Here is a 14,735-nt window from a genome sequence, read left to right on the forward strand (position 1 = left end):
AAAGTACCATCTTGTGTTAGTTAGACAAGAGTCTTGACTGAGAGCTATTGAACATAATCCTGTTGATAAAATGTTTAAAAAATAATTAGAAAATTGAAAAAATCCAGGCAAACCAAAATTCTTCCGCATATAAGCTGCACCACTACCTATCCATAAAAAAAACAGCGGTTCTCAACTGTAGAAATTTTTTTTTATTTTATTTGTTTTTGTTAAATTAATCGTCATTGTAATCAAGTGTAAAAGTGTACAAAATTTGTGTTGTTGTCAAGCATCTAGCAATTAATAATAACTAATGCCGCTTGTTCTATGCGTTAATCTGATGGATGAATTTATAAATAAGTGTTAGAACTTTTCTTTGGCATAAAGTATTAAAATTCATTTATATGAGCTGAATTTTATATAACAATATCAATTTTCACTTCATTTTTCCTGTTCATGTTATTTTATAGGCTTTAAAAAATTGAGTCAATACGAAATCATTTGGGCAACATTGATTTACCTACTAGTGTGCGCCCTTAAAAGAGCCTTAGCGCATTCAAGCACAAGACCATAGACACCATCAATATAGAATGAGACATTAATTTCTATCGGGAAAACGGCGCTTTTCAGTTGAAGCAAATAAGAGTGAAAGAGATGGAGCGATAGTAAGCCTCATAACATAACTCATAATTTCAAAGGGAGGAAATATTTCAAGTTGACGTAAATAATTTGCGAAAACTTGAACGCAAGCTTCCATTCAAGAAATTTTCTATGCAGCTATGACCGGTTTCTTTATATTAAGCATTTGCAGGCGTTTTAAAGATGAATTATTTGGATTGAAGATAAATCACTTTTTTTTTTAAGAAAAAGTTTTCAAGAGTAGGAGTATCATATTTAGATATCTTTAAATTTCTTCAGCTATTCGTTTGAAAGAAATTTATACAAAAAATTAACATCTCAATGCCCACGGGTTGTATCTTTCTGCGAGCAATATATTCATTAATAAATAATAAATTTTCTTTCAACATTTTACTTTTTACCAAATAAGTAATGATTTCAGCTTTTGAGATTTTTTTTTCAGTTATCAATACTTTGCCGTTTTAGGACTTAAATATAATCTTATAGCTCTACGCTTTAATTATAAGGCAAAAAATATGAAAATAAATGAAAATGATCATTTATAAAATCGCACAAATAATAATGTAAGAAATTTTTACTGAATGAAGATGTTAACTCTTCAAACACTGATTCAAAATTCAAATTTTTAACGCATTTGGCTCAGAAATCTTCGTACAAGAATAAAATTAGTAACTTTTTTGGTTGATTTGTTTTCTCCTTGCAATCGCGAAATCAATATGAGGCAAAGAGTTGAATTGCATTGATGAGTTTCCAAAAACGTTATAATTAAAATTAAACGAGACAAAAAGGAGAATCCCTTCATCAATTAACAAAAAAATTATAATTTTAAATGTCTCCTTATAAATATACTTCGAAGTTTGTAAACTTTAAAAGGTCGTTTTTGAAAATACATTAGTGTTTCAGGAATAAAAAAAATAGGAAAACAAGTTAGTTTAAACAAAATTTTAACAAATTTTTACCTTACTATTAAACTTCTTATCACTGCCTCAAAGATAGAAATAGGAGTTTCCTTAAGAAAAATCTAGGAGCATAGGAGGTGTAGGAAAATTCGATCGCACCATTCACCAAAATGGATCCTGATCTATAACCTTTCCTCTACTAACACAACCCTTTCCTTGGATATTTAAATATAGATTCGCAGACGTATAGACGGTTTCTATAGTTGGTAATATTGACTTACCTTTGTTTCTGATTTTTTCAAAATTAGTTTTTGGAATATATAGGGACAAAAGGTTGTTGATTGATCCTACAAAGTATCCTACTAACATTCCTTCCTTCATTCCTCATTGACTACTAGGACGTGGCCGGCGCCGTTATTGATATTTTTTTTTTCAAAGTGAGAGCATGAGTTTTGTGCATTTTGAATGAACTGCTAGTCCCAAGCACCATTCTTTTGGTCCTTGCACAAAGCTGATGGCCTCGATAAATCACGGAGTAGCAACCATTGGGGAGGCAGAACTTGTTCTGCTTAGCCACGCCGGCGATCATGGAATTTGAAGTGCGTCAATTAAGCAAAGTCTAATCAAATATGCTATCTGAAGTTTTAAAAGAATGATCATATCTAAGAACTTCAAGTTCAATGATTTAAGGTGGATATGAGAAGTCAACTAAGCTAAGCTAAGCTAAGCTTTAAGAAATTATTTATTTTTCCTTTTAAATTATTGTTTGTTATTTTTTGAGATTTTAAATTATTTTAAGGATCGCCTTAAGGGAAAGCAATTGTAAACGTGGTTTGGAGCGAGTTTACAAGCCAATTTTTAAACATTCCGTATAAATCCACCGGAGTTTCGTAAAATACCCTAGAAAGTCAATTTTCAGCAAACATATTTTTTCGAAAGAATATTAAATTGTAATCTTTCTAGATATCAATCTGTTTGATAAATTTTGTATGTTTAAATTTTAAAACAGAACCACCATTTACAGCTTGAACGTGATTCTGTGTCAAGTAAAGACAAACGAGCCAAGTTAATTATCTTTGGTTTGCATTCCATACCACTGACCAATGTGAGAGAAGTCTTATCGGTGCAAACGTGCATTGCTGGTCCAAAAATAGTTTTCAATCAAATTCGATTCCAAACTCGACCACAGCAAAGCCATCAGGTCGAATGAAAGAAGTCCCTCTGATGTCCCCACACACTGGCACAGTGGATTATCAGCTGCTGAAAATCTTTCCAAATACTAACGATGATGGAACTAATGGCCACCTGGGCACTAGGACAAGGACTAGGACAAGGACTAGGACAAGGACTAGGACAAGGACTAGGACAAGGACTAGGACAAGGACTAGGACAAGGACTAGGACAAGGACTAGGACAAGGACTAGGACAAGGACTAGGACAAGGACTAGGACAAGGACTAGGACAAGGACTAGGACAAGGACTAGGACAAGGACTAGGACAAGGACTAGGACAAGGACTAGGACAAGGACTAGGACAAGGACTAGGACAAGGACTAGGACAAGGACTAGGACAAGGACTAGGACAAGGACTAGGACAAGGACTAGGACAAGGACTAGGACAAGGACTAGGACAAGGACTAGGACAAGGACTAGGACAAGGACTAGGACAAGGACTAGGACAAGGACTAGGACAAGGACTAGGACAAGGACTAGGACAAGGACTAGGACAAGGACTAGGACAAGGACTAGGACAAGGACTAGGACAAGGACTAGGACAAGGACTAGGACAAGGACTAGGACAAGGACTAGGACAAGGACTAGGACAAGGACTAGGACAAGGACTAGGACAAGGACTAGGACAAGGACTAGGACAAGGACTAGGACAAGGACTAGGACAAGGACTAGGACAAGGACTAGGACAAGGACTAGGACAAGGACTAGGACAAGGACTAGGACAAGGACTAGGACAAGGACTAGGACAAGGACTAGGACAAGGACTAGGACAAGGACTAGGACAAGGACTAGGACAAGGACTAGGACAAGGACTAGGACAAGGACTAGGACAAGGACTAGGACAAGGACTAGGACAAGGACTAGGAGGCCGAATACAATTCATCTGCATTTATTGCGATCTTGCCTAACGCGCCCTGAGGATATGAAACTTCACAATGGAACTGATGTATTAAAATCTAGTCTGGTTTAAAAAGATTAGTTTAAGAAGCACCACGAGGCGTTCAAGATGATAAAATCTACATAACGTTTTATAACACTTTTTCTTCCTAGTATTGTGAAAGCAGATGATGGTATTTCTGAATATTAAAGATCCATTCCCAGTTATAATATCAAGAGGACGAGATGGCCTTCCAGTTTTGCTATTACTTTTCGAAAAAGTTGTTATCCTGCCTCATATCCCCTGACCAATCGTACCGTACACACACAGAAACAGAAACATTCACGTGAGAGCTTTTGCGGTTTCACTTCCATTTGCTATCTGTCAGAAACCGAACTTGCTGGTGGGTGCATAAGATGAGAGAAAGCTTTTCGGTTTCTGGGCCCTGCCCTGAGACAGGTGAATGATTCCATTTGATGAGATTTCCACTCGGGGTGTGAGGGTAGTTGAGTGAGTAGGGTAGATGGGTCCCTGGATGGGGTGGATAGAGAAGAATCCACAATGGAAGGAGGTCATTGTATCAGAAGAGATGCCTGGTCCTAGTCCTTGTCCTAGTCCTTGTCCTAGTCCTTGTCCTAGTCCTTGTCCTAGTCCTTGTCCTAGTCCTTGTCCTAGTCCTTGTCCTAGTCCTTGTCCTAGTCCTTGTCCTAGTCCTTGTCCTAGTCCTTGTCCTAGTCCTTGTCCTAGTCCTTGTCCTAGTCCTTGTCCTAGTCCTTGTCCTAGTCCTTGTCCTAGTCCTTGTCCTAGTCCTTGTCCTAGTCCTTGTCCTAGTCCTTGTCCTAGTCCTTGTCCTAGTCCTTGTCCTAGTCCTTGTCCTAGTCCTTGTCCTAGTCCTTGTCCTAGTCCTTGTCCTAGTCCTTGTCCTAGTCCTTGTCCTAGTCCTTGTCCTAGTCCTTGTCCTAGTCCTTGTCCTAGTCCTTGTCCTAGTCCTTGTCCTAGTCCTTGTCCTAGTCCTTGTCCTAGTCCTTGTCCTAGTCCTTGTCCTAGTCCTTGTCCTAGTCCTTGTCCTAGTCCTTGTCCTAGTCCTTGTCCTAGTCCTTGTCCTAGTCCTTGTCCTAGTCCTTGTCCTAGTCCTTGTCCTAGTCCTTGTCCTAGTCCTTGTCCTAGTCCTTGTCCTAGTCCTTGTCCTAGTCCTTGTCCTAGTCCTTGTCCTAGTCCTTGTCCTAGTCCTTGTCCTAGTCCTTGTCCTAGTCCTTGTCCTAGTCCTTGTCCTAGTCCTTGTCCTAGTCCTTGTCCTAGTCCTTGTCCTAGTCCTTGTCCTAGTCCTTGTCCTAGTCCTTGTCCTAGTCCTTGTCCTAGTCCTTGTCCTAGTCCTTGTCCTAGTCCTTGTCCTAGTCCTTGTCCTAGTCCTTGTCCTAGTCCTTGTCCTAGTCCTTGTCCTAGTCCTTGTCCTAGTCCTTGTCCTAGTCCTTGTCCTAGTCCTTGTCCTAGTCCTTGTCCTAGTCCTTGTCCTAGTCCTTGTCCTAGTCCTTGTCCTAGTCCTTGTCCTAGTCCTTGTCCTAGTCCTTGTCCTAGTCCTTGTCCTAGTCCTTGTCCTAGTCCTTGTCCTAGTCCTTGTCCTAGTCCTTGTCCTAGTCCTTGTCCTAGTCCTTGTCCTAGTCCTTGTCCTAGTCCTTGTCCTAGTCCTTGTCCTAGTCCTTGTCCTAGTCCTTGTCCTAGTCCTTGTCCTAGTCCTTGTCCTAGTCCTTGTCCTAGTCCTTGTCCTAGTCCTTGTCCTAGTCCTTGTCCTAGTCCTTGTCCTAGTCCTTGTCCTAGTCCTTGTCCTAGTCCTTGTCCTAGTCCTTGTCCTAGTCCTTGTCCTAGTCCTTGTCCTAGTCCTTGTCCTAGTCCTTGTCCTAGTCCTTGTCCTAGTCCTTGTCCTAGTCCTTGTCCTAGTCCTTGATCTAGTCCTTGTCCTAGTCCTTGATCTAGTCCTTGTCCTAGTCCTTGTCCTAGTCCTTGTCCTAGTCCTTGTCCTAGTCCTTGTCCTAGTCCTTGTCCTATCCTTGTCCTAGTCCTTGTCCTAGTCCTTGTCCTAGTCCTTGTCCTAAACCTTGTCCTAGTCCTTGTCCTAGTCCTTGTCCTAGTCCTTGTCCTAGTCCTTGTCCTAGTCCTTGTCCTAGTCCTTGTCCTAGTCCTTGTCCTAGTCCTTGTCCTAGTCCTTGTCCTAGTCCTTGTCCTAGTCCTTGTCCTAGTCCTTGTCCTAGTCCTTGTCCTAGTCCTTGTCCTAGTCCTTGTCCTAGTCCTTGTCCTAGTCCTTGTCCTAGTCCTAGCCCTAGTCCTTGAGGTTCATTACTCTTTGTTTCCTACGTCTTTGAAAGGTATAACACAATTATTGGTTTTTTCTCAGGATGGAAAATCACAATAAAATTTCCAAGTCAAAGTTTTCTGATCGATTTTCATTTCTCACATACCCCTTTATAAAATGAAAGGGTCATCTGTCAGTGGTATTTCTCTGACTACTGGCTCCGATAGCTGACTGACTGTAGCAAAAGTTGCCTAGCCACAAAATAGAAATTTGCATTTTGATAGCTTAGCAAAGATTACATCTCATCAGCAGTGATGCTGGAAAGTGCTAGCTATCAAATGAAATCAAAACTAACTTTTCTAAAACACAATCACCAGTAGCATCTAGCGATAGGTGGAAAAGGTTAACTTGGGATGAGAAACGCGCTAGAATGAATCAATCCCTATTGACAGATATCTTGACTATAAATCAAAAAGCAGTAATGAGACCAAGGCCTTTAGTTTGAAGATTCTAATTAGTTCAATTATAAAGAATCACCGATTGGATTTTTTATTTGTGTATTTATTAGAAAACAAATTTATTCGTAAACAAACTACAAGAACCGTCCTGTTTCCACGGTTTCTGAATTGAAAAATAAACTTAAAGCTTATAAACAACAAAATTTGTCCTATCCTTTCCCAGTGTAATAATTTGAGAGAAAGAAAGGATCAAAAAGTGCTATCCCAAGCCGGTAATGGCTTTATTTCCCGGGCTGGAATCGATATTTCCGAGTCAATAATCGACCATATCAGAGCTTCATTCACAACAAAGTTAACCCGCGAGAAGCAGAAGAATGATCATCTCGAGGTTTCCACCTCGTTTGTCATTTCTGGGCATCGTCATCATCATCATCATCATCGTCGTCGGCCATATTTCCGGAGTACGAAAAATGGATGGATACAGTCCAGTCCACTTGATGGGTTCTCTAATTTGATAGAAAGTATGATTTGATGGGCCGATTTGATACAAGAGGAAATCCTTTCAATCAAACACTGAATGGTTAAAATTAGATGAAGGTTTGAGGTAAATTTTTAAGCTATTTTCGTATAAATGATGCCTTGGAATCAATTTCTTTGTGGCTGTTTCCTTTTTAGAAGTGAATGAACAGTAGGGTGCAACAAAAATGACCATTTCGAATGATAAAAACGACAAAAACCAATCACATACAATCTGAGATTTCACTCACAATATTAACCTGTGCAAATTGTATATTTTGTAATTTTTGTAATTTTTGTAATTTTTGTAATTTTTGTAATTTTTGTAATTTTTGTAATTTTTGTAATTTTTGTAATTTTTGTAATTTTTGTAATTTTTGTAATTTTTGTAATTTTTGTAATTTTTGTAATTTTTGTAATTTTTGTAATTTTTGTAATTTTTGTAATTTTTGTATTTTTTTTAAATTTTTTTTTTAATTTTTGTAATTTTTATAATTTTTGTAATTTTTGTATTTTTTGTAATTTTTGTAATTTTTGTAATTTTTGTAATTTTTGTAATTTTTGTAATTTTTGTAATTTTTGTAATTTTTGAAATTTTTGAAATTTTTGTAATTTTTGTAATTTTTGTAATTTTTGTAATTTTTGTAATTTTTGTAATTTTTGTAATTTTTGTAATTTTTGTAATTTTTGTAATTTTTGTAATTTTTGTAATTTTTGTAATTTTTGTAATTTTTGTAATTTTTGTAATTTTTGTAATTTTTGTAATTTTTGTAATTTTTGTAATTTTTGTAATTTTTGTAATTTTTGTAATTTTTGTAATTTTTGTAATTTTTGTAATTTTTGTAATTTTTGTAATTTTTGTAATTTTTGTAATTTTTGTAATTTTTGTAATTTTTGTAATTTTTGTAATTTTTGTAATTTTTGTAATTTTTGTAATTTTTGTAATTTTTGTAATTTTTGTAATTTTTGTAATTTTTGTAATTTTTGTAATTTTTGTAATTTTTGTAATTTTTGTAATTTTTGTAATTTTTGTAATTTTTGTAATTTTTGTAATTTTTGTAATTTTTGTAATTTTTGTAATTTTTGTAATTTTTGTAATTTTTGTAATTTTTGTAATTTTTGTAATTTTTGAAATTTTTGTAATTTTTGTAATTTTTGTAATTTTTGTAATTTTTGTAATTTTTGTAATTTTTATAATTTTTGTAATTTTTGTAATTTTTGTAATTTTTGTAATTTTTGTAATTTTTGTAATTTTTGTAATTTTTTCAATTTTTGTAATTTTGGTAATTTTTGTAATTTTTGTAATTTTTGGATTTTTTTTAAATTTTTTTTTTAATTTTTGAATTTTTATAATTTTTGTAATTTTTGTATTTTTTGTAATTTTTGTAATTTTTGTAATTTTTGTAATTTTTGAAATTTTTGAAATTTTTGTAATTTTTGTAATTTTTGTAATTTTTGTAATTTTTGTAATTTTTGTAATTTTTGTAATTTTTGTAATTTTTGTAATTTTTGTAATTTTTGTAATTTTTGTAATTTTTGTAATTTTTGTAATTTTTGTAATTTTTGTAATTTTTGTAATTTTTGTAATTTTTGTAATTTTTGTAATTTTTGTAATTTTTGTAATTTTTGTAATTTTTGTAATTTTTGTAATTTTTGTAATTTTTGTAATTTTTGTAATTTTTGTAATTTTTGTAATTTTTGTAATTTTTGTAATTTTTGTAATTTTTGTAATTTTTGTAATTTTTATAATTTTTGTAATTTTTGTAATTTTTGTAATTTTTGTAATTTTTGTAATTTTTGTAATTTTTGTAATTTTTGTAATTTTTGTAATTTTTGTAATTTTTGTAATTTTTGTAATTTTTGTAATTTTTGTAATTTTTGTAATTTTTGTAATTTTTGTAATTTTTGTATTTTTTGTTATTTTTGTAATTTTTGTAATTTTTGTAATTTTTGTAATTTTTGTAATTTTTGTAATTTTTGTAATTTTTGTAATTTTTGTAATTTTTGTAATTTTTGTAATTTTTTTCGTTTTTGTCATTTTTGTCATTTTTGTCATTTTTGTCATTTTTTGTCATTTTTGTCATTTTTGTCATTTTTGTCATTTTTGTCATTTTTGTCATTTTGTCATTTTTGTCATTTTTGTCATTTTTGTCATTTTTGTCATTTTTGTCATTTTTGTCATTTTTGTCATTTTTGTCATTTTTGTCATTTTTGTCATTTTTGTCATTTTTGTCATTTTTGTCATTTTTGTCATTTTTGTCATTTTTGTCATTTTTGTCATTTTTGTCATTTTTGTCATTTTTGTCATTTTTGTCATTTTTGTCATTTTTGTCATTTTTGTCATTTTTGTCATTTTTGTCATTTTTGTCATTTTTGTCATTTTTGTCATTTTTGTCATTTTTGTCATTTTTGTCATTTTTGTCATTTTTGTCATTTTTGTCATTTTTGTCATTTTTGTCATTTTTGTCATTTTTGTCATTTTTGTCATTTTTGTCATTTTTGTCATTTTTGTCATTTTTGTCATTTTTGTCATTTTTGTCATTTTTGTCATTTTTGTCATTTTTGTCATTTTTGTCATTTTTGTCATTTTTGTCATTTTTGTCATTTTTGTCATTTTTGTCATTTTTGTCATTTTTGTTATTTTTGTCATTTTTGTCTTTTTTGTCATTTTTGTCATTTTTGTCATTTTTTTCATTTTTGTCATTTTAGTTATTTGTGAACTTATTGTGATTTTTTGTATTTTTCAAATTTCTGTTATTTTTTCTAATTTTGTTATCTTTTCTTATATTTTTTTTAAGTTTTGGTTTTTTTTCTTATTTTCGTATCTTAGTATTTTTTGAAAACTTATGTTATTTTTTTTTTTTTTTATTAGGGAACTTTTTTATCATTCGGGTCCATAAACTTTTTCGAAAATTTCGAAAATTACAATACATTTTTAAATTTTTTCATACAAATGGAGGGTTTGTAAATATTTTATCACTTTTTCCGCCATATCGCTGTCGTCTGATAATGCTTCACGTAGGTTTCCTGGGATGCCATGCTTTCTACGTTCCTCTTCTAGTTGTGGGCAGTTTACGATGATGTGCTTTACGGTTAGAGTTTCGTTACATCTCGGGCATAATGGGCATTCGACTCGATCCAAGAGGAACGCGTGGGTGAGCAGTGTATGTCCGATCCGCAGGCGGGCTAAAATAACGTCGTCTCTCCTTTTTCCTGAGAACACTGATTTGAACGGTAGAACAGTGTTTTTCACTTCACGTAGTTTATTATTTAAATTTCTGTGCCACTCCATCTGCCATTTGTGTGTAATTTGTGTTTTCACAACTTTTCGCACTTCCATAAATTCAACGGTTTCTTGTTCTGCAAGTGGCAGATCCAGCGCTTGTTTTGCTTCGAAGTCAGCTTTCTCATTTCCCTGTATCCCAATGTGACTTGGGACCCAGCAAAAAACTATTTCTGCGCCCGTTTGAGCGATCCGGTTACTCAGGTTTTGTATGCTATCCTTCCATCTAGATTTAATCTTGCACTTTTGGAGGTTGGTTATTACACTCATAGAATCGGTGCATATGAGATAAGCTTGAGGTCTTTGCTGCCCGCATAATCAAATATCATACACTTAATCGTTAATATTATTGGGTTCTGATTACATGAATAGTGACTATTTGACTAATCGTCCCATAATCTTCTTATTTTTAACCAACTTTTCTATTTTTAATGTGTCTTCGCTTGAAATGATAAAAAAATATTTATGGAAGATACAAGTAATAATCCTTAAAACAAAACTTAAGATGCATCTGAGTGTTGTGTGTCTTCACTCAATTTGAAGCAAACAAACAAAATGGCGTGCGTGTTTTGGTTTTGTGGAAGTGAGCAGAATCATCCAGTACAGCTATTTTACGTCCGGATGGTTTAGCCGGATATCTAATCAGTTCCAAAGGGATCACAAACAAGGTTCTTTTCGCAACTTCAATTAGGTTAACGCAATTAGTACGGTTGCTGCCAATGCCGGGAGATAAAGCGAACGAAGAAAAATTCAAAAAAAGAAGCAGAAGTGGCAAAACTTTGTATATAATTGAGTAAGTTTTTAACTATTTTATCGTGCATTAAATGTTTTAAATAGTGTGAAATATCTTTTTCAGGGCGTAACACTACAAGGCGCACCGCAAGCTTAAAGAACGGAAGATGATCCGGAATGGAATCGCAGCGACTGGCACTTGTCCGGAAACGACTTCCCAAGATCCATTGGGAGCTAATACAGGTCATGCTCCACGACCACTTGATGGTGCAGGCTAGTGCAGTCAATATCCCTCTGATCGGAAGCCTCAACAGCGCCGAGGAGAAACCCTAGAAAATTCCAAGCAGCAAACTTCGACTGCCAACGTTTGGAATCCAACGACCAAACAGCATCCGAGAACCTGTATTGAAAACAGCAAAGCTCGGTGCGCTTGTTGTAAGTATCCAATGTTTATTCCTAACCCATTCACTCATTTTTTTTGTTTTCGAAAAGCACTTGAGCCCAAAGAAAAACTGCGGGCCGCCGCGGGTTTACTGATCATAACAATCTCAAACTGGGACGAAACTCCTGAATTTCTCAACCACCATACAAGTTCCAAACCATGGGAAAATCAGGAACACGCGTGGTCTGCGCAAGGCAGTAAGGCCAGAAGGAAGGCCGATTTTGCAGCATTCTTTTCACGGTCCCCTGGGACTGGCTCGCATAAAAGGCTTACCCAATTGATGCTGCTAGTGGCGCTTCCGCCAGTCTTGTACAAGCAGTAAATTTGTTATAATTTTAGGCATAATCAATTAAACTGAAGTTAAAAATCTTTTCATCAACAGGTTGAAAGTTTGTCATCGAGAATGTGCCCAAGTCCTTCAATCAGGTCAAGGAAAATATTCGAGAAGATCTAGAGGCGATGATGTCGTTTTCGATGGTAAGTTTTTTTTTGTAACACTTATAGACTAAAATTTTTGATAAAAATAAATTGTATTCTCCAGGAATTGAAGGATGGCTGGTTCCGATGCTTCAGATGACGGCATAGGCGGCGTTAAAAGATCACCCGTTTCTCGTAACCCACTCTCAGGGAACAGACACACCACCCACCACCAAGTACCGGTCGTAAAGATGTCGCTGCATCCGATCAAAATCAATTCTGTCGCGAGTCACAGAACCCTCGAACCAAGCTTAATCCGCACGAGCAAAGAGTATAGCTGTTCCTGGGTAAATCTAGCGCAAAATCGAACTGTACATGCCAAACCTGCCAGAGCAGTACCTTCGCAAAGACAAAGCACCTCATTACTGCTGCAATTTGGTGCAAAAATTAATTTAACCAACATATCCCAAGAATTCAACTGTAAAACAGGAATCGGCAGAATCAGCCCTATCTGGATCTAGAAGTCAAAACCTAATTTCAAGCAGAAACAAGAAGTCCGAGCTCAACACACAGGTAAAAGTAAAGCACCAATAAGCTTAACTTATTATAGTTTTCAATTTAAGATCCAACAAATATCTATTACCGGCTATATGTAGTTCAATTAATGTTTCGTTGAAAATTTATGCCCAAGAATTATATCCCAGAATTAAATTTGTGGCAGAACATGAGAAAATTATTTGGAAAATAGATAAAAAGAATGAAGCTCACGATAAAAAAAAATAGTATATATCAAAATAATTGGAAAAGTTATATCCATAGTTTAATTAGAATTTAAAATAACTATTTAAAAATCAGTATCAGAAATCAGATTTTTGCAATCTGAAATGCAGTTTGGATTTTAAAACAATATTAGAATATTCTGAAAAGCAAAACAGATAAATTTGCTGAAGGAACAGATCAGCCTAGCTTTTATGAAAGCGAAATTAGTCAAATCAAAGGAAATAAGCATGTTAGGACAAAATTTATATAGAGTAACTTGAATAAGATCCTCAGTACAAAGCGTTACAGGAGCTGCTCGATTAAAAGTTATGCTTATACTGGTAATTCGACTGATATTTTACATTTAAATTAAAAATACAATTATGTACATACATATATTTCATTATAATCGTTAGATATTATATTTGAATCAATAAAATGATCTTTTAGAAACTGTAACACGAATCGTTTCTGTTTCTATTCTTGATCGTAAAAAGATCTTTAGAAGATCAGCTGTAGCGTCAGCAAAACATGAAATTGAAGATTAAATAACGATAACATCTATCGTTTAGCTGCAATTTGGATAAAGAAAAAAGCAAAAAAAAATGAATGGTTACTCTACTTAACGACCCGTTCGCTGTATCGTAAAGTGCGTCCAAACGATACCATTTCATGGAAAAAAGACTACCTTAATCGTTCATTAATAATCCAAAACTATAAACCTAATCTTTCGTGTGTCTTAGGAAGAAGATAATGGCAATCGTTATTTAATAATACTGATTTATGCGGGTGGTCTGCTATCCATAACAGTGCTTGTTTAACTGCTTCACTCTCGGCTGAATATATGTTACATATATCGCTAAGGCGTTTTCGGAACACGAAATCTTCACTGACTATTCCAAATCCGCATTTTGAATCTTTTTTCGATCCATCCGTGTAAATCGTTCTATGGATTCGATATTCCGATGCTCGGAGTTCGTTGAACATACACCTGAGTTCGTTTGCAGATGCACCTTGAGACAGTTTGTAATGGAGGCTTTTGTCAACGTGAAGCTTCGATCTTAGCCATGGTGGGGTCAGTGGGATTCTAAAAGTAGCTGTTCTGGGTAGACGAAGGTCTAGTTCGGCCATCATATTTTGCCCTCTAACTTTGTAAGAATTCGGCTGAGATCTGATTCGTTCACCCCACCTTTCGCCGGAACTTACATCTGCGTCACTTATGCTGCTATCACTGCTAACCTCGATTGATGTGTCTTCTACTTCGAGCGTTTCCTCAAGACGTTCAACAGCAGCTCGACGGGTTGTGTAGAGGATAGTTCGCTGATTAATCAGGGTTTTCAAGCTGGGGATTCCTGTTTCCGCTTGGAGACTTAAGATGGGACTCGTTCTAAATGCTCCAATTATCGTTCGAAGTCCTGCATTATGCACCGTTTCTAGAGGCTGAAGGACTTTGTCGTCAATTCCTGATAGAATTGGGGCAGCATACAGAAGCTTTTCCACTACAGTCGCCCGGTACAGTTTTATTAGCGTGTTCCTATCTCCTCCCCAAGTCCTAGCAGCTATGCTACGAATAAAAAGGACTCTTTGATGACATGCTGCTTTAACCTCTTCAACGTGGATTCGAAATTTTAGGTGCTGGTCAAAAGTGACACCCAAACACTTGTAGCTATCTCTTCGGGGCACGATAATTCCGTTCAATTTCAGCTTATTTACTGTTTTCGGTTTGTTCTGACGTGGGTTACGAAACACAACAGAAGCACTTTTTTGTGCCGATATTTGAAAACCTGTTTTAGCTTGCCATTCCTCTAATCGGTTGAAGGCTATCTGGAGCTTGATTTCTGTCTCCTTGGCATCATCACCCGTTGCAATTAGAACCACATCGTCAGCATATACTAGACACTTGATGTTTGTAGGGAGATAATCGATGACAGTATTGATAGCTACTAGGAACATAGTAACGCTTAAAACCGATCCTTGACAAAGGCCAGTTTCCATTGTTTTTATTCCGGATGTTTTACCGTTTATCATCACTTGAAACGATCTGGAGCTTAGCATTGCCTCTAGGAAGCGCAGCATTTTCCCACCAATGTTATTATTTGCTATCTGATCTAAGCAAAGCCTACGCCATGTTTTATCATAAGCTTTGCTTATGTCCAGAAAAGCTACCTGAGCTACTTTGTTGTTGTTAAATGCCTCTCGAATTGTCTCCTCTAGG

At 35.0% G+C, this 14,735-nt stretch overlaps 1 protein-coding gene across 1 annotated transcript; it reads left to right on the forward strand.

Moving 5' to 3' along the window:
- Positions 1-11,079: 11,079 nt before the first annotated feature.
- On the forward strand, positions 11,080-12,519 carry LOC129742341 (uncharacterized). The gene is made up of 5 exons (XM_055734233.1): positions 11,080-11,169; positions 11,217-11,337; positions 11,395-11,662; positions 11,727-11,821; positions 11,886-12,519. The coding sequence occupies exons 1-5, from the start codon at positions 11,080-11,082 to the stop codon at positions 11,927-11,929; spliced, it is 618 nt and encodes a 205-aa protein (XP_055590208.1). The 3' UTR covers positions 11,930-12,519.
- The last annotated feature ends 2,216 nt before the right edge of the window (positions 12,520-14,735 follow it).

This window comes from Uranotaenia lowii, chromosome 2 (assembly GCF_029784155.1).
Source record: "Uranotaenia lowii strain MFRU-FL chromosome 2, ASM2978415v1, whole genome shotgun sequence".
Classification (NCBI taxonomy): Eukaryota; Metazoa; Arthropoda; class Insecta; order Diptera; family Culicidae; genus Uranotaenia; species Uranotaenia lowii.

What these genes read in the sequence shown, in the direction of transcription:
- LOC129742341 (XM_055734233.1), top strand. Translation starts at nt 11,080, where the DNA reads ATGGAATCGCAGCGACTGGCACTTGTCCGGAAACGACTTCCCAAGATC. An exon ending in CAAAGCTCGGTGCGCTTGTT is followed by an intron (nt 11,338 to 11,394) that starts GTAAGTATCCAA and finishes GTTTTCGAAAAG; the next exon opens with CACTTGAGCCCAAAGAAAAA. An exon ending in CGATGATGTCGTTTTCGATG is followed by an intron (nt 11,822 to 11,885) that starts GTAAGTTTTTTT and finishes TGTATTCTCCAG; the next exon opens with GAATTGAAGGATGGCTGGTT.